Source organism: Procambarus clarkii, chromosome 62, assembly GCF_040958095.1.
Source record: "Procambarus clarkii isolate CNS0578487 chromosome 62, FALCON_Pclarkii_2.0, whole genome shotgun sequence".
In the NCBI taxonomy this organism is placed as follows: Eukaryota; Metazoa; Arthropoda; class Malacostraca; order Decapoda; family Cambaridae; genus Procambarus; species Procambarus clarkii.
Genome location: NC_091211.1, coordinates 32,062,721 through 32,083,628, shown reverse-complemented (window position 1 = coordinate 32,083,628; position 20,908 = coordinate 32,062,721). Strand labels below are relative to the sequence as shown.

Here is a 20,908-nt window from a genome sequence, read left to right as displayed (position 1 = left end):
TTAATGTTCCAGTGGTCTGTCGGGCATTTCTCCACAGTGCTGACATTTCCTCTCATCTTCCGGGACTTGTAAGCCCATTTTCCATGCATATGGGTATCCAAGCCTGATGCGATGTAAGTGTACTTCTGTTGTTCTACTGCTCCCTTTCATCAAACTAAGTGGTTTGCAATTAAACTTCAAAGATAAGCTCCCGGTGAAGTGAGGAAAGAATGCCCAGTCGGCATTCTTTCCAAGATGGCTGATCATCGGCAGCTCCCAGTTTGCGTGTTCCCTATGCTAATGGCTGGATGTTCTTCCAGGAAGAGATGAACCCTCAAGAGGCAAGATGATTGATGTAGTGTTGAGTCACCTCATACCGAATTACAATTTGATTTAGATTGACTAACGATGCATTCATTCTTGGGGCCTATATTAAAAGTTTCTCCTTGCTTTGCCCAAACGATTAACCACCCTGCTGTGCCAAGTTTATTGTGAAATTCCCCCTGTGCGCATGAAATAAAGTGTTCCCCAAAAATTCTTTTTTCTCTACAAAATGATAAATTTCCTTCCCTGAACATGTCTATGTAAACATAAATACCAAATTCCACTTACTTTGACTGTGGGGACGTGGTCAAGGTGCACTGTGACGCCGTCAGGGCGCTCTGTGACGTCAGGGCCTAGTCGCCCGTGCATGAATCGCCCAGACATGGTCGTGTGGGCCATTCAAGCACCGGGTGTTGCCACAAATATATTTTCAATTATTTGTTTTATATATTTCCAATGCGGTTTTATTTATTTTTTTATCGTATATGATGCATATTTGTGTCCTTTACAATATGTACACAGTAGAATGTTCATAATCTTCCATGGAACTGTGATACATGTGTCAGTAATGTGTCCACAATAAATGTTTATTGTCGCAATATTACTTGTTAAAAATTCACTAAAATTACAGTATGTACAGTTTCACACACTATTTACACAGTAACACACTGTAATTACACACTCAGTACTTCGGAAGTGAGTAATAATCAACGAAGTAGTCCATATTGCACAGCGCGACTTGGCTCTCGTTGCACCAGGTACAGATAAATTTTCGCTTCCTGTTTCTTCATTCTGTGTGCTTGTAAATAATGCACTCACGTACACCCTTGACTTTAGTACTTGTAGGTTGCATGTAGCCAAGCTTGTAAAGCATAAGGTAGTCTTGAAAATATTATAGGAAAAGATAAATTTGTAAGGTAGTCTTGAAAAGATCGCTTTGTATGGTCCCACACAGGAAGAGATTCAGCTTGCCTCAAAGTGTGTCCGTCAGTCAGAAAGAGATTCAGCTAGCCTCAAAGAATGTCCATCAGTCAGGAAGAGATTCAGGTATGAACAAATATAGATTCAGGTATTCTTGAAAATATAAATGGAAAACACTACCATGGAAGCTGCTAACACTGTTCATCTATGCTACTTGTATCAGATACATCATCACTGAACGCAGAAAACGATTCATCTATGTATCATCTAAATAAATTGGAGATAGCATACAATTGCAAAGGTGACGCTCAGAGCTATAACTGGATACGCTCGCTGTATCATTCCTTGTAGGTGCTATATAACTTGCATCTGACCTTTGTGTTAGGTCCTTATTGCGCCTAGCTTCACCAATTTTATGACCCTTATGTTCTTCAAACAATAAGGTTTGAATTTCACAGACAGAGCGTTATCTTTCAACACCGGGTCGGACACGTGTTTGGGAGCCAGAGGCGCGTACGCCACCCATGGTTGCTCACTCAGAATTAACCCAGCCAGCAGCCCTAGGGCATTCTGGGAATTTTTTCAAAGATGGCTGTCTCTCACTGGAGGTCCTAAGAGTCCATTTCGTACACAACCAACCTCGTACACATTTAGAATGGGTACCAAAAAAATCATAGTTTTTTTTGGTTGGTGCAGTTTCCCGCCGACCGAGAATACTCGGTTGGCGCAGTTAAGTGGTTAATGTCTTTACAGGCTACCTGTCGGCTGGCCTGATTAATGCATGTTCACATGGGAAGGGTTAATAATTGTAATTACAGTATTGCATATTTGATTAGTGTAGAACTTCTTGGAAAGGGGAATTCTCAGATATAGTTGACCCAGAATTAGTGTAGAACTTCCTGGAAAGTGGAATTCTCAGGAATAAGTTAAGTGGAATTAAGAGGCAAATCATATTATCTACATTGTAACTAATGAGAGTTTGGAACAGTTATATTACTCCTTAATATAATTGCTAAACGAGTTTAAACATGTTAGGTGTCCTTGAGCAAGACTTTAGATGCCTGGAATGTTTACAGTTGGGGTATATGCTGACAGGCCAAAATGTGAAGGTGCTAATAAATAAGAGAAATGGAAGTGGGCCGAGTATACAGCCCACCTTTAGTGAGAGAATGGAAAATTACTATAATTATTTCTTATTTTTAACTTTATCTAAAATTTTCCTTCCATCCTATAGGATTCCCAGTAGTGTGTGATGACGACTCGGCGGAGGCGTGCGGGGTCTGAGTCGTATGTGGAGGAGCTGACTGTGCCTGGGCCTTCTGGAAATCAGAACCCTTACCAGCAAACCCCCCAGTCTGCTTACACACAGCCCCCATATACCTTGTATCCTCAGGTAGGTTATCTTGTACTCCTACCACCAGTATAGCCACCAGCACAGTCACCATGAATTAATATCTTTCTTGCCAGTCCTCATATTAATTTGTTTCTATTTATTTGTATATAAATGAATGTTGTGTTATAAATTCGTTATCATAATTGTCCTTTTTCACTGTATGTTGCATGTGTTTATGCAACTCATTGTATGCAGTTTTAATGGCTTCTTGTTGCTAGCTACAAGAATAGTTCCACCAAAATCAATCCACACCATGCCTTTGTTAATTATTGTAACCCCACTGGGGACCAGAGGACAAAACCTGGGCCCCCTTTATAGAGGCTCGAGGAGTAGGGAGGATATGAGATAATCTTAACCAAGGAAAGGCTATCAGAAAGGTGGGTAAGCCTATACAGGCAATCAGGAAGGTAAACAAATTTTAGAAAACATGACCCCCCAAACTGAGTACACCACAAATCATAAAGCAGTTGACTTGGTAATTACACCTGCACTTCACCAGATGTCTAGCTTCTTTATCCTTCAAATACTCAGTCTGTAATCTTCCTGGCACACATGGCTTTTACCACTTCTTTGAGTCGCAGTTATTCGGACAAGGACTGGCTGTTCTGGATATTATTCAGTCGTGCTGGGGCCATTGCATGTACATTTTTTCTGTATTTTAGGAATCGTTTTTTTATGCCTCATTTGAGTGACTGATAAACTGTTTCTCAAACTGTGTGTACCTAAAGTAATTACCTAAGTGTAATTACCCAAGTGTAGTTACAGGATGAGAGCTACGCTCGTGGTGTCCCGTCTTCCCAGCACTCTGTCATATAACGCTTTGAAACTACTGACGGTCTTGGCCTCCACCACCTTCTCACCTAACTTGTTCCAACCGTCTACCACTCTGTTTGCGAAAGTGAATTTTCTTATATTTCTTCGGCATCTGTGTTTAGCTAGTTTAAATCTATGACCTCTTGTTCTTAAAGTTCCAGGTCTCAGGAAATCTTCCCTATCGATTTTATCAATCCTGTTACTATTTTGTATGTAGTGATCATATCGCCTCTTTTTCTTCTGTCTTCTAGTTTTGGCATATTTAATGTCTCTAACCTCTCCTCGTAGCTCATGCCCTTCAGTTCTGGGAGCCACTTAGTAGCATGTCTTTGCACCTTTTCCAGTTTGTTGATGTGCTTCTTAAGATATGGGCACCACACAACCGCTGCATATTCTAGCTTTGGCCTAACAAAAGTCGTGAACAATTTCTTTAGTATATTGCCATCCATGTATTTAAAAGCAATTCTGAAGTTAGAAAGCGTGGCATAGGCTCCTCGCACAATATTCTTTGTGGTCCTCAGGTGATAGTGTTCTATCTAGAACCACCCCTAGATCTCTTTCTTTATCAGAATTCTTTAAAGATTTCTCACATAATATATAGGTTGTGTGAGGTCTATGTTCTCCTATTCCACATTCCATAACATGGCATTTATTAACATTAAATTCCATTTGCCAAGTGGTGCTCCATATACTTATTTTATCCAGGTCATCTTGAAGGGCATGACAATCGTCTAAGTTTCTTATCCTTCCTATTATCTTAGCATCATCAGCAAACATGTTCATATAATTCTGTATACCAACTGGTAGATCATTTATGTAGACAATAAACATCATTGGTGCAAGAACTGAACCCTGTAGTACTCCACTTGTGACATTTCTCCAGTCCAATACATTGCCTCTGATCACTGCCTCATTTTTCTATCAGTCAGAAAATTTTTCATCCATGTTAGAAGCTTACTTGTCACCCCTCCAATATTTTCCAGTTTCCAGAACAACCTCTTATGTGGAACTCTGTCGAAAGCCTTTTTTAGGTCCAGATAGATGCAGTCAATCCAACCATCTCTTTCCTGTAATATCTCTGTTGCTCGATCATAGAAACTGAGTAAATTCGATACACAGGATCTTCCAGATCGAAAACCATACTGTCTGTCTGATATTATATCATTTCTCTCCAGGTGTTCTACCCATTTAGTTTTAATTATTTTTTCCAATATTTTGACTATTACACTTGTCAATGATACCGGTCTATAATTAAGGGGGTCTTCCCTGCTTCCACTTTAGTAGGTTGGAACTATGTTAGCCTTTTTCCACACATCAGCTACAACTCCTGTAAACAGGGATGCCTGAAAAATCAGTTGAAGTGGAATGCTGAGCTCGGGTGCACATTTTCTCAGAAACCCATGGTGTAACTCCATCTGGACCAACTGCTTTATTCTTATTTAGCTCCTTGAGCATTTTTTCCACTGCGTCTCTAGACACCTCAATGTGCTCTATGTTGTTCTCTGGAATTCTTATTGTATCTGGTTCCCTGAAGATTTCATTTTGTACAAACACACTTTGAAACTTTTCGTTTAATGTTTCACACATTTCCTTTTCATTTTCCGTGAATCTATTTCCCATTTTCAACCTCTGAATATTATCCTTTACCTGCAATTTGTTGTTTATGAATTTATAGAATAGACTTTGTTCTGTTTTACATTTGTCTGCAATCCCTTTTTCAAAATTTCTTTCTGCCTCTCTCCTCACTGCCGTGTAGTTGTTTCTCGCATCTTTGTATCGCTGGTATGTTTGGGGGTTTGGCCTCTTCCTGTATTGATTCCATTTTTGTGTCTCTTGGTCTCTGATCCTTTCGCAATTTCTGTTGAACCAATCCTGTTTCCTAGTTCTGCATCTCTGTTTTGGTATAAATTTTTTTGTGCCTTTATCATATATTTCACAAAACTTGACATACATCTCATTCACTTCCTTGCCTAGCAGTCTGTCCAATTATACTCGCTAAATTTTTTTCTAAGGTTGCCATAATGTCCTCTCCTAAAGTCAGGTTTTTCAATTGCATCAACCTTATGATAATGTCTGGGTGTTTGTTGTTGCCACCCTTGCCCAGACAGGGTTACCTTCTCTGGTGGGCTTGGGTGGCTGTCTGTGAGAGGCCAACTTCCATTGAAAGGTGCCTCACCCTTATCAATGCTCAGGTCTTTGACTCTTGTGCGAGGCTTTGTAGATGGGAGCAGTCTGGGGTTTTCGTTTACAGGTAGCACAGGGTGTTTGAATGCTCATTCTATAGCACCCTATTCACATCTTTTAACAGCCGGCAAGGCCATAGGCTGCTTTCGGTGTTTCATGGGGGGTGACATCTCCATTTTTGGCCTTTCCATGTTGCTCTTCCTCTGACTTCTTTGAGTCTATCTCCCTCCCTTTCTTTACTCTCCTGTCTGGCATGGTGTGTATTTGATCACTTTGGCATCCTTTTTGCTGGGGTCAGCACTTGTTGGCTTTGGTATTTCTGAGGTAGGGAGCTGTCAATTAGTGGCCAATGTGTGATTGTATTATTATTTACATTATTGTATTATTATACAGTCTCCGTGGTGTAGTGGTAAGACACTCGCCTGGCGTTCCGCGAGCGCTATGTCATGGGTTCGTATCCTGGCCGGGGAGGATTTACTGGGCGCAATTCCTTAACTGTAGTCTCTGTTTAACGCAACAGTAAAATGTGTACTTGGTTTGAAAAAACGATTCTTCGCGGCAGGGGATCGTATTCCAGGGACCTGCCTGAAACGCTATGTGTACTAGTGACTGTACAAGAATGTAACAACTCTTGTATATATCTAAAAAAAAAAAAAAAAAAAAAATTGGGTTCAGTCAGTGTGTGAGGCTCTGAGTCAGGCATTGTACTCGCCTAGTTGTGCTTGCGGGGGTTGAGCTTTGGCTCTTTGGTTCTGCCTCTCAACTGTCAATCTACTGGTACTCACCTAGTTGTACTCGCCTAGTTGTGTTTGCAGGGGTTGAGCTCTGACTCTTTGGTTCCGCCTCTCAACCGTCAATCAACAGGTGTACAGATTCCTGAGCCTATTGGGCTCTATCATGTCTACACTTGAAACTGTGTATGGGGTCAGCCTCCACCACATCACTTCCTAATGCATTCCATTTGTCAACCACTCTGACACTAAAAAAGTTCTTTCTAATATCTCCGTGGCTCATTTGGGCACTCAGTTTCCACCTGTGTCCCCTTGTGCGTGTGCCCCTTGTGTTAAATAGCCTGTCTCTATCTACCCTATCAATTTCCTTCAGAATCTTGAATGTGGTGATCATGTCCCCCCTAACTCTTCTGTTTTCCAGTGAAGTGAGGTTTAATTACCGTAGTCTCTCCTCGTAGCTCATACCTCTCAGCTCGGGTACTAGTCTGGTGGCAAACCTTTGAACCTTTTCCAGTTTAGTGTTATCCTTGACTAGATATGGACTCCATGCTGCGGTTGCATACTCCAGGATTGGCCTGACATATGTGGTATACAAAGTTCTGAATGATTCTTTACACAAGTTTCTGAATGCCGTTCGTATGTTGGCCAGTGTACAGATTCCTGAGCGTCTCGAGCTCCATCATATCTATATTTGAAACTGTGTATGGAGTCTGCCTCCACCACATCACTGCTTAATTCATTCCATTTGTTAACTACTCTGACACTGAAAAAAATCTTTCTAATGTCTCTGTGGCTTATTTGGATACTAAGTTTCCACCTGTGTCCCCTGTAACTTCCCATTGTGTTGTTGTTGGGATGGAAGTTGTGGTCATTTTCTAACTTCCCATTTACTCTGCTCATTGTCTTTGTTATGTGACCTGTCTTTAAGCTACGTTTATTCCATCCATTGGTCATGCCAGGTATTTAGGTTCTGTTGGTAATTATTTGTATATGTAGCACATTAGTGAAGCATTTACGAAGTTGTAATTCATATGGTCATCTGCAAAGCACTGCTTGAGAAATGTTCAAATACCATCAGTTCTGTGTCATGTGTAAAGCATTTTTCATTCATAAATAGGAGTTTGGTGGTTGCCTGAAATTACTTTTAGCCATTGTTGATGAGGTAGGGCTGTGTTATGCAGGCAGTCCCAGAAGCTGCCTTTACCGCATTCAGTGGCAGACATACTTAGCTAATGTTTTCCACCAAGGTTCCACTGCCTTCAGTTTCTTGTGTCAGAGAGGAGTTAAAATTTGGGGCTCAGTTTCCTCTCCTTAGGGGAGATACTTATCTGTCTACAGCATTTGGCATTGATCATAGCTCTGCCTAGGAAGCCACTGACACTTTTGGGGCCAGGGTGGGTTCTGGATTGCCCTTCCCTTTGCTTGGTCATTTGTGCTTTTTTTTTTTTTGGATAGTTTTTCAATCGGTTCTTGAGCTCTTGTGCTTGCCAGTGACTGTCATTCACTTCTATGCGATTTATCTCTAGTGCGGGTTATGTCTGCTATGAAAGGTGTGGGGAGGTACGTGAATTGGTGTGTGTTTCCTGCATCGGTGCTGAGGTGTCATCGGTGGTTTGGGGAAGTTTGTGCTAGTCTCGTTGTCCTCTTCTTGTTGTGTTTGTGGGGATTGTGCTTGAGCTCCTTGTGCCTGCCTCTCCCTCGTCATTCTCCTGGGGTGCCCATTCCTGAGCTTCTTGGGCTCCTGCGGTTCTCCATTTGCAGCCTTCACCTCATCACTGCCGCCTGCATTCCCTCTCCTTCCTTCTCTGCCTCTGCACATCATCTTTGTCTTGTCTCTCTCTGGCTCCTTGGGGTACTCGGTTGCCTCCGGTGTCGTGTCCCATTATGGGTGTACTAATCCGATTGGTTCATCCCTCTTTTCCTGCCCTGTCTTGTCTGCAAGTTCTAGGAAAGTTTTATTATCTTTTCCTCAGGAAATTTTTGTCTTCTTGGAGTTACCTATGTTATCTCTCTTGGTACACGTTGAATGATTTAATGTCCTATCTTTTTTACGGATGCCACACCTGAAGTATGTAATTTATATGGGTCCACACAAGGACAAGCTAAAGCTGAAGAATGGCATACTGTCTTGTTTGTTTCTATTTAAAGTGTCCTACCCTGTCTGTTCCCGTGGGGGACTTATGGGTGGTGGTCATGTCTCCTGGTCTTGGGTTTCTGGGCTGTCTTTGTCTTGTGTACATGACTGTGGTCCTTCCGTATATTATTCCCTTGATCTTGTGTTCATGGACTGGGGTCTTTGGATTGTTTTCTTTATTATATTATGGGCACCAATTTTTTTGTGCCTTGTGATCTTGCCCTATACTGTGTATTCCTGCAGCTCCCAAGACTACAGCCCTCGGTTTCCTGTCCGTATTATGACTGTTTTAGCCGTGGGGCTCTTTTACTCCGGGAAAATTAAAAAACAAAAATGCTATCTTTTTTATTCACATTGTGCGTCTTATCCGCTGGCAAATGTGGTAGATAGGGCTCATCCCCACGTTCGTTTCCGGGTTCCCTAGGATTCCTTGTAATTGTCTTTTCATAGATTTTCTGCCACATTGGTGGAAGTTCCATTTTATTTTGTCCTAGGTTCGGTTTTGGCTGGGCCTTGTATGGGATTCTCGAACTGCGTCCCCTTCTCTCTCCCTCCTGCAGCTTTGCTCCAGCTGCAGTCCCGCTTTCCGCTGTTTTTGAGGGGGACCCAGGTCACTTGACGATTGCATGAGCAGCTATGTGAGAGCCTAAGTTTTGCCCTTCTGGTTTATCCGTTGTGCAGGATTTGGCTTCGGATGCTGTTCTGTTGTCTGTGGAGCCTCCTCTTTTGCCATGCTTGCAACCGTTGGGTTCACATCAAAATATCCTTGTGTTGGTTACTGCATCACTGGCTTCTCTTTGGGGTTTTCGGAGTTCGGTGCCATGGCACCTTCCCTGTACCTCACTCAACGTGTTCCCGAACTCCTCATCGAATGGTTGGGGTTTTGTGAACAGTGCTCCCTAGTCCGGCCAGGGGCGTTGGGGTTGGTCCTTCTGTTGGATTCTCAGCACGGTGCGGGAATTTGCGGCGGGCCCTTCCTGGCCTTGTGTGGCTCTGGAACGTCTATCGCGGCCATCGGCCTCTTCTTTGACTTGAGTCTTGCGGTGTTGCTGCTTCCTGGGTAATCCCTGTTTTTTCTTTGTGGGCAGTTAGCTTCAGAGAGCCGACGGGGCTCCCCCAGAAACCCAGCATTGAATGTAATGAAACGCCCTTTTCTGGGAGTAGCCCCGGAGGCTCCCTGAGACCCTCCCTCACTCCATCAGCAGTTTTCCATCAGGCCTAGAACTGAGGTGGTGGGAGACCGGCTCCTCCTCCCCCCCTTATTGGGGGAGGGGGGGTTATGCTAACAAGCAGGGGTACCTGTTGAGGATAGAATTACTAGTTTCATTTCTTTCAGCAGGAGCTTCTTTGCTCTTTCTAGCTGTAGGTAGCAATTTTACCAGCTAGTAGTTTGTTTTTGTATGCCTATCTTTCTGGGTAAATGCCCTAAAAGAAAAGAAAGGTTGGTCCTCCTTTTGTATGTTTCTGGATTCTGTCAGGTTTCCTGAATTCATTGTCTTTGTGTTTTCTAATTCTAAGGTTAGGGTCCTGTTGTGTTTTGGGTCCCATTCCTTGTCCTAGCTTGTAGAGAGCCACTATTAGGGGGTTTGACACAGTGCTTCATTTCCCCGGTCATTTTGCGGGTGCTTCCCTTTCTGTGATGGACATGGGCACCACCTGGTTCTTTTACAATACATACTGGGCTCTTGCTTCTTACCCATTCCTGGATTTTGTTTCCTGTTCTATGGTCGAGACACTGGCAGCTGTGCCCTTGTTTTTTCCATGATTTGGTTTTGGCATAGTGCCTCCTCTTTTTCCCTATTTGTTTCATGGGTGGTGGTGACTTTAACTGTTTTTTTTTGAGTTAGTTAGGCCTTGGTGGTGTGTCTGCCAGCTGAACGATGGCATTCAAGAATTCACTGGTCTGCACTCTGGAGTTAACTCGTGGATTGGTCTGGGGAGAGTGAAGGGCCCCACATTCTTTCACTCAAATGATAACACTTTCTGCTATTGTATGATGGTTAAACATAAACCAACCATTAAGAAACAAAGACAGCTAATATGTAAAATTATCTTATGTTATATCACTTGCATAAAAGTTCAATAAAACTTTAAGCACAAAAGAAAAGCCATCTCTCATTTTCACTAATCTACATATAATAATTTTTATTTACTGCTCTTCACTACTTCTTTCGATAGCAGTGTGACTTGTATAAACTAGTGGGTGAAGCTTTGACCAATGAGACTCATCGTTATAAAGTGCCAATTCATTCATAATGTAACCCATCTAGCCTAGTATTGGGTAAGATTATGGGGTAAGGTAATTATGAAGAGACAGTACTAAGCCATTATGACTATATAGCACTTGGATGGGATATGAAGAAAAGGATTTAGGATAGGACATAAGGAAGGAATGGTGTCCAACCTCTTGCAGGTCAGCATTCAATTGACAACCGTCCAAGTGGTTGGACACCATTCCTTCCCTCCGTCCTATCCTAAATCCTTGTCTTTATATCCCTTCCAAGTGCTATATAGTTGTAATGCCTTTAGGCTTTCTCATCATAATTACCAAACCTCATAATCTAACACAATATACGACAAAAAAAAGCAGTGTTGCATGTTTGCACTTTCCTAGAAACTTGGGGGGGGTTTTTTCTTGAGATTATCTTGAGATGATTTCGGGGCTTTAGTGTCCCCGCGGCCCGGTCTTCGACCAGGCCTCCACCCCCAGGAAGCAGCCCGTGACAGCTGACTAACACCCAGGTACCTATTTACTGCTAGGTAACAGGGGCACAGGGTGAAAGAAACTCTGCCCAATGTTTCTCGCCGGCGCCTGGGATCGAACCCAGGACCACAGGATCACAAGTCCCGCGTGCTGTCCGCTCGGCCGACCGGCTCCAAGGTAAAGGAATATTTTTCCTGGAGTGTACCCTCATAATGATAACTAAAATAATTTATCTGAATTTTGCTGAGGGCCACTATTTCTCTAGGAGCCTCAATGAGGACAGGAAGCCGGCAGCTTATCAAAGGTCCCCATAATATGCAGAATAACATTCAGCTGTTCATGTTTTTATATAGCATCAATAAATGGGTAACTACACAACCATTTAATGTTTCCATAAGCATAAACAGAAATTGAAATGAAATTTATAAAACACTTTCACATTCTTCACCTACAGGTGTTCAGAATTAATTTCAAGGCTAATATGTTAAGGTTTAAATATACAAAAACTATGTAATTAAAAATCTTAGAGAATATTTGCAGCTGTTATCTCATAATGTGTTTAAAATATTACTAATAGGGCACACAACTAACAAATGTGAAAACAAAGAAAGGTCTGTCCTGGACCATTATTAACCTCGACATTACTAATAAGGTTGAACTGCAAAGTGAATTATTTAGATAGTTGGTGCTGCTTTTGAGCGACTAGGCTAGGAAGCAGAGAGCTTTTGACTAAGGCATCGAAGGCCAGCTTCCACATTCGGCAAAGATTTTATTTTACATTTTATGGGAGTAAGCTGGAATATCCAGATTCCTACAAATGTTGCTTAAAAAGTAAAAAGAGAGGAACAGCGTCCTCTGCAAGATACGACTTGGATACCTTATACCATGACCTAATAACACATTTTTTCTTAAATCATGAGCACTGGAGTCATTCACAACGTCGGTAAAGTCTTTATGTATATCATCCTCAACAAGCAATATCTGTATGAATAATATTTCTAATTGGCTATAAATTCCTCTTCAAACATATCTGTTAAGCCTCTCTAATTCATTTAGTACTATTAAATTTGTCACATTTTCCACATTAACGGTATCTAGCATATCATCAAGTGCCTCAAACATGTTGAAATTTCCTTTCCTTACTTTTGTTTGCCACAATTCTAATTTCATCAGAAAACTCTTCAGGTTAACATCAGTTGGTGGCAAAATCATCCGGCCCCTTGCAAAGATTCATTGAGAATAATTTGATGAGCAAATATATCAACAAGATATGCAAGATAAGTAACCACTTTGGATCACTTAACTTTGCACGAGACCTAAGATTCCTTCTTGACATTATGGCTGCAGGGCTTTTATTTTTTTTTTAGCTCGTTCAGTAGTTCAAAAACACTCTTGACAAATTGTCCTCGAGATAACCATATAACCTCTGTTATATAAAGTGCTTTTCATGATTAGACTCTAAATCTGAGCACAGTAGTCTTAACAACATGTGGTTTTACTGTGGTATTAAAAACCTTCCTTTAGTTCATTAAGGAAAATAAAACTGCAGTTATCCATCCTAGCATTAACAGATACCACCATGAATAAACATAACATTGAGCTATGTATACCACCTTATAAACCCTTGGCATATACCCAGGGATACTTGTACCCCTTGGTTGAAAATCCAAGATAGGGTAATGCTTAAGATAAGTTTTGGGAAAGAGCGTTCTGAGCCTGCCAAAAGCTGGCAGAAGTCCTCTGCATATGTTAAGAGGACTAGTAGCATTGTGTGTGGGGGGTACCAGGGCCTAATACATTGGAGAGCTACTAGGGGACTGTCAGAAAAGGACATTTCATTACATTTAATGCTTAATTGATTACTTCTTTCCTTGTGCAGGTTGTTAATGCGGTAAATACCACTCTTCAGTGGAGCTCTCCTACCAGCCAGGCATACTATAAGAAGACAGACATTGTGGGCCCTGATGGTACTGGTCAAATAGCAGAGCCATCATCATCACACAGCAAACAACCTTGGCCAGTGCAGACCCCTCAGCCATGCCTTTACATATCTCGCAGTGACGGTAATACTCATCCTGGCGAAACATTTTATGGAACAGACAGTAAGCAGTGGATTAGTAGTGGAACTAATAATAACACTTATCAGTGGAGTGGCAGTGAAACATTGAACAACAGCTCTAATAAAGTCGTCGAACACTGGAACAAAAGTGCCTCAGATTGGTCAAGTAGATCTTCACACTTGTCCAGTGTTGAAGATATTGACATGGCATCCCGAGACCGCACACAAGAGTTTGTACGTATTGTGCGCTCACAACAAGGGAGTTATTCAAATGGTGTCCTACCCCATCATGATGGAAAACACCCAAGAGATCTACACGAATACAAAGACTTCATGCAAAGAGCCAAGTGAGTATTCAATTATCGCTTAATGTTTTTAAAATTTAAAAACAAAAATTGGGCAATATTTAACCCATGAAAGTTGAATAATGTACGTGTATGAATGTTAATTGTTGTAAAATGTGTAGGCCTCTGTTTTGAGATCACATGGAGGAATTAACACATCAAATCATTGAACCCTTGATATTATCTAGTTCTAGTAGTTCCAAAATGATTAATAACCTTGTACCATATTGCTAACTTGTACACAAATCGTAAAACATGTAACTGATCTAGGCTTTGAAAGTTATTCCTTTTAACAAGAAAAAGATTAATTAGATGTGGCTAGGAGTACAGTAAATTTATAGCATTTGTAATGCAGTAAAGTAAATTTGACTACAGTAAATCTTAATTATCTGGAATAATTGGTTCTGCAACTGGTGTATCCATTTTCCAGTTGTCCATGTATTTTGGGAAGGGATTACCTTACTAATCAAATGAGTCATGAGTGCCTACTGGAGACTGGGAACAGAGTCTGGTCCATCAGAGGCAATGTAGTCTGAGGAGACTAGAACAACCCAGACAGTGAGGGAAAATCTACCAGTAAGGTATGGCACCCCAAAGCAAGCAACTGTATAGAGAAACATCGGCAACCTTGACAAACCATATACACACTCGTGCTTGTTTTGGTTCCAGTGTATTGTATGAGCTTGGCTCTCTTGGTGTTTCAGGTTGCATGTCCTGAGGATTTTCTTCCCTCTGTGCCCACTAATGCTGTCCTTAGAGTCAGGGTTCCTTTGTCTGGTGTCTTAAGGAGTTCGTCCGAGAGGCCAGACCACTGATACCTGCACAATACCTGCTTGATGGGGTTCTGGGAGTTTGTTTACTCCCTAAACCCAGCCCAAGGCCAGACTTGACTGAGAATTTTTGTCCAATAGGCTGTTGCTTGGAGCGGCCCTCAGGCCCACATATCCACCACAGCCTGGTTAGTCCGGCACTCCTTGGAGAAAATGATCTAGTTTTCTCTTAAAGATGTCCACTGTTGTTCCAGCAACCGAGGTCGGGAGTCACTTTGGGTCATTCAAGGATACTTGATTCCTCTGTTTGGGTCCTTGGTTGGGAACATTCTTAGGTTGTGTTGGGGGGGGGGTAGTGTTGTTCATGCACTTGTATTGCATGCCACAGACACCACTTGTCTCATAGTTCTGGCTTCAATTGGTGTCTGGTCTTTCAGCAAGCAAGCAAACAAATGAGTGAAATATTGAGGTTTACAGTATAGTGAAATATTGAGGTTTACAGTACAGTACAACCTCGATTCAACGTACTATATGGGACCAACCCCAGTTCGTTGGAGCGTTGGATTCGTTGCAAGAGGTGACCTTCAGGAGGCGTTTGTGTTAGTGTCTTTTTTTTTTCTTGTACACAATAATTCATTATCATATTACATACTGTACCTATATATTATTTCTCTACTAAAAAATACTGTAATTCATAAATTTACCTGATTGTTGGAGTTACTGTATGTCCATCTTGAAGTTTCGTGAAGTTTTGAATGCTCTACAGTAAATACGTACTGCAGTGCATGTGCCGTTAGCACTGTGTTGATTAAAAGTAGTTCTGCTGTATGTTGAGTACTACAATACAGTTTATGAAAACTATTGTACACTAAAATTACTGCAACTTTAATTTTAACACTGTGTACACACCTAAATTTAACACTTGTTCTAACTGTTCACTCTGCACACAATGTTTTTAGATGTTTGCATCAGCTTTGCTGGTGCTTGCTGCTGCTGTGGGTTCAGCCGCTTCTGAGCTGGTGCTGGCTGCTGTTGTACCAGTGCTGGGTACAACTGTGCTTGTGCTGGGTACGGCTGTTCTCGTGCTGGGTACGGCTGTTGTGCCAGTGCTGGGTACAACTGTGCTCGTGCTGGGTTTGGCTGTTCTCGTGCTTGGTACGGCTGTTCTCGTACTTGGTACGGCTGTTCTCTTGCTGGGTACGGCTGTTCTCTTGCTGGGTACGGCTGTTCTCGTGCTTGGTACGGCTGTTCTCGTGCTGGGTACGGCTGTGCTCGTGCTCGTTGATTTTCTGCTACTAGTTCTTGCAAAATATTGCTTCATTTTTGGCATTAATAAGGCGCTATTAGTAAGCCCCTGAGACATTTTGTTTTATAACCAAAGAGCTGTAGTAAAAAAAATGGTCAATTCCACAATTCTTCTTCTTCTGGTGGATAAATACTGTACGTTAATCGCAGACAAAGGTAAGGGCACTGGGTGTGTACGAATGCAGACTAAGTCTATACGTACACCCTTCAGTAGGCTGGTGTTTAAGCCAGATCCAGCAACATAAATTTCTCTTAAATATTCGATTTACATCAAATTATGTGTTTTTGGGTTATATATTTAGTTTAGCAACATTATTACGATAATAAGAGCTATAAAAAATACTTTGGAACTGATTTATTAATTTTATTTCGAAGCCGTAGATCACTGAACTGTGGTGACGAAATCGAACAAAACACGCCTGGTGTTGTGTTCGATTTCCAGTAACATAAATTTCTCTTAAATATTCGATTTACATCAAATTATATATTTTTGGGTTACATATTTAGTTAAGCAACACTATTACAGTAATAAGAGCTATAAAAAATACTTTGGAACTGATTTATTAATTTTATTTCGAAGCCGTAGATCGCTGAACTGTGGCGACGAAATCGAACAAAACAAGCATGGTGTTGTGTGGACAGAGATTAGACCCGTCCACTCGTGCTGGAGTTGTGCCGCCAATAATGTGAATAATTTCTCAAATAGCAGATATCTATCATATTACAGTATATTTTTGGTTTTATTTAGTTTAGTTTAATTAGGACAATAAAGAGGTATTAAAACACCAGTTTTAGAAATTATTTATTAATGTGAAATGTTCACAGCCATGGGTCACTGAACTATGACAACAGACGAAAGTGAGTGAAACCTTACTGCATAGCGAGGTTTACTGTACAGTATTCCCTTATCTGTCCACCCTCGCTCATCTTGTTTCATCACAGAAAATGTATATAAGAAGATTTCAACACATTAGCTAGTTATTCACGCTTCTGCCTTTAAATTAATTTAGTAACATACATGTGCCACAAATCAATGAACGAAAATCATTGAAACTCAGTTGTTCTCTTGTGTGGACCATTCTGGCTTGTGTGGTCCACTTGTGTGATCCAACTTGTCTTATGAAGGAATTATTAATTGTAATCTGTGATGGTATGGGAAAGTTTTCCACCACTCTGTGAACTCTGTCCCAACATCGTAAGCAAATCCAAACATCCCCCGCTTCAACGAACCATTGTTCGTCGAACCGGGTGAGTAAATCCGGCCTGAAAAGTGTGCGAACTAGCCGGAGATTCGTTGAATCGGGGTACGTTGAATCAAGGTTGTACTGTATAGTGAAATATTGAGATTTATTGTATAGTGAAATATTGAGATTTATTGTATAGTGAAATATTGAGATTTACAGTATAGTGAAATATTGAGGTTTACTGTATAGTGAAATATTGAGGTTACAGTATGATTCTGTTTTTAGTGAACCCCCTGAACACACATTACAGATCAATGATCCAAATAAATTCTTTATGAATGTGACACCACCACAGAACCATATATCAGATGTTACCTTAACCCCACTCAACACTCAACTTTGCCATAGACAGCATTCCTGTGCACTCTACACCAAGCCCAGACTCCTGGAATACTATATTCATCAAAAATTGCAAAAAACACTGTCACAGGCCTTAACCACTGGACTGCGCAACATGCCTTGAGGCTCTCGACGGGTGAAAACCCAAGATAGGGTAATGCTTTAGATATTTCCTTCGTCCATCTAGGAATCTTCAAACAACTTCTCACGTTCCTTTACAAAATTAACTTGTGGTAAATTCATTTACAGGATTTAGTGACCAGGATTTTGATAATAGCAAGATTGTGGTGATAATTGTGGTGCGTAGTATTGTGGGAGGAGGAATTTTGGTGAGGGAGGTATGATCAGCTGATTGTGTGTGGCAGCCACTCTTGAGTCCAGTCACTTAGTGGTTTGCTATGGTGAACACAAATGTTGATACTTATATATAACGTGTGCATAGTGTAATAACAGCAACAGGAGTATGTTGGGAGGAGCCATTTTGGTGAGGGAGGTGGTGTCGTACTCATAGCGTCGTCTGCTGGCGGCTGCTGTGTGACTTGTCATGCAGTGTATGGTGGCAACTCTGCAGTTTGGACACCATTCTAGCCTAGTTGTATAGGTATTGTGAATAAAGCATGTAGATACTTGTATATAACATGTGTATATAGTGTAATAACAGCACAAACAATATGGTGGGAGGAGGAATTTTGGTGAGGGAGGTATCATCAGCTGATAGTGTGTGGCAGCCACTCTTGTTTGGACTCACCATACCAACTTAGTGGTTTATTATAGTGAACACATATATAGTTGGTCATATACTGTGTGTGTGTGTGAAGAGTGTAATAACAGCAAAAACACAGTTTGATTGATCGTAGAATATAATATATATATATATGCCACATATATGAGCCCCATAATTTTGAGCATAGTGATGTTCCACACATTGAACTATGTAAATTCCACAAATTACACACTTTTGAATAATATTACAGCAAAAAAACAACAGAGAAGAAACAAATAATAATAAAAATAATTGTGAAACATTATATTCGTGGCAACTACCGCCCCACAGGGTGGTGGGGTCGAGTGACCTTGAGCGCTCCATTGCTCAGTGCTCATAATTTGCTCAACTTCCCAGGTCCATCACAGCTTAAGTATGTCATGTGCATTTTTTTTTTATTTTTTTTTTAGGTCTCCCGTGATCAGAGACTGTTTTAACCATATAAGAGAAAAAAATTTTTTGGAAAGAATTTATTTTCGGCGGACCAAGGGGGTTGTCATATTTTAATGCAGAACAGTGCAGTGGTTAACCACTGCACTGTGCAACATGCCTTGAGGCGCTCCATGGGTGGTGCACAATGCGCCTCAGGGCATTGTAGGTATAGTGTACAATACAAAAGTGGAGCGCGCGACGCGGCTATGAAATGGATGCCTAAGGCCTCCAGTGATCGTTTGCTATTTTTTTTTTAAATCCTAGCATGCCCCCAGGGCCATGGGGACCCTCGGTTTCAAGGAAGCAACCATGTCTGACACATTGTTTACGAGCTCCTAGCCCACGGTCAGCCGCAGTGCAGCAAAACAACTCTCAGAGGATGAAATATGCGACATGTCGCATGATGATGATGGACACCGCTAGAGTTACCTTCACCATGTGTGTCCCCTGATGTGAGTTTATTTGGTGATACTACATGTGATTAGTCATTTTTGGGCTTCAGTGACATAGGCTCCGATACGAGCAGTGTTGACGAACCGAGTACAAGCAGCTCTGGTGTTACTAGGCATGGTTTTGCTGCCCCAGCAACATCCCGAGGCAAGCGCCAGCATGTCATGCAACCTCAGGACAAAGACGACAGTGTGCCCTTGGCATCAGGTGTTAAGAGGTAGGCCTATACTACACAGAAGACGTTCATCTCCTGGCATACTCGTACGCAACTCTAGCACAAGACGACGGAACCATGTTGTTGGGGGCCCTTACTGGTGGTGGTGCTCGTGCTGGTATTGGTCATGGTGTTGGCGCCAAAACCAAAACCACTGGTGTACTTGTGTGGGAGGGTTGTGAGACTTTTGTTCCACAAATTCCAACATTTGATAATACCGATACTGGTGTGATACTGGTCGGTATCGGTCAGGGAGCCGGTCGGCCGAGCGGACAGCACGCTGGACTTGTGATCCTGTGGTCCTGGGTTCGATCCCAGGCTCCGGCGAGAAACAATGGGCAGAGTTTCTTTCACCCTATGCCCCTGTTACCTAGCAGTAAAATAGGTACCTGGGTGTTAGTCAGCTGTCACGGGCTGCTTCCTGGGGGTGGAGGCCTGGTCAAGGACCGGGCCGCGGGTACACTAAAAAGCCCTGAAATCATCTCGAGATAACCTCAAGATACCTTTATTCCTCTATACTGGTGATTATATGGCTGAAATTTATTATTTTATGGCATATTTTGATCAGCAATTCATGGACCATCTCGTTGCAGAGACGAACAGATGTGCTCACAGCCTCATTGACTGGCATTTTACCTGCCTCTCGCATGACACTTTGGAAAGACACGACATATGAGGAAATGTATGTGCTTTTAGCGTTGTGCAAGAAGATGAGGCATTCAGATAAACATGTGATCCAGGATTATTAGAGCAAAGACAGCATTGTTCCATCCCCCGCATTCAACAGGTACATGTCACATGATAGGTTCTTACTGCTGCTCAGGTGCCTACACTTTGAGAACAATGGTAATGAAGACAGACACGACAGACTGTGGAAGGTGCGGAAGATATTTAGTGATAGGAAAGTTCTGTGACTATTTTGTACTTGGACAAAATGTTGTGATTGATGAATCGCTAGTCCTCTTCAAGGGACGACTGGTGTTCAAGCAGTACATTCAATCAAAGTAGCACCAGTTTGGACTCAAGTTCTTCGTGTTATGTGGCTGCGAAACTGGTATTGTCATGGACATGATACTGTATTCGGGTAAAGACGTTGACATACCTGGTCAAGATCCACACGGATTCTCAGGCAGTGTCGTGAAAACACTCGTGGCACTGTTGATGAACAAGGGGCACATCCTGTACACTGACAACCACTACACCAGACCCTTGTTGACCAGATTCCTCCTTGACCACAACACAGGCATATGTGGCACTGTCAAGGCCCACAGGAGGGCCTTGACAGTGTTTGGTGTTGGTGTTGCAGTGGGTCATTGCCAGCTGCAAAAGTGTGAACAAATGTTTTCAGTGCGCTGGAGAGACAGACGCGAGGTGAATATGCTGATAACTGTTCACAGCCATGTTGAACAGTGGCAAAGTGAACTTTGCAACATGGTTCCCAATATATAAACCTAATTGTATCATTAACAACAATGTAAATATGTGGCAAGTTGATAAATGTGACATGATGGTTGGTGCCGTCGAGTACAGTACGTATAAAAATATGCGAAGTGGACGAAGAAATTCGTTGTTACTACATATTACAAAAGTTGTTACATCTTGTCATTAAGTAATTTTTGATGTGTCAAAGTTGTTACAACCTGCTAGATTGTTGTTACAACTTGTTAAAAGGTGTTAAAACTTGTTCGAACATTGCAGCGATGTCGTAGTTTCTTCGTGTATTTGGTGGGGTGGAAGACAAGCAAATTGCTGATGTAATATATACAGATTTTGCAAAAGCTTTCAACACATCAAACCATGGAGTT

The 20,908-nt window shown here is 41.8% G+C and overlaps 1 protein-coding gene across 2 annotated transcripts in view; it reads left to right on the top strand.

The window, feature by feature from the left end:
• Syx5 (syntaxin 5) overlaps positions 1–20,908 on the top strand; it is a 104,434-nt gene that overhangs the window by 7,578 nt on the left and 75,948 nt on the right. For both annotated transcript variants that reach the window (XM_069308441.1, XM_069308442.1), the window contains exons 2-3: positions 2,459–2,617; positions 13,063–13,589. In XM_069308441.1, the coding sequence (XP_069164542.1) occupies positions 2,477–2,617; positions 13,063–13,589 (668 nt within the window). In that variant the 5' untranslated portion in view covers positions 2,459–2,476. The remainder of the gene's footprint in view (positions 1–2,458; positions 2,618–13,062; positions 13,590–20,908) is intronic.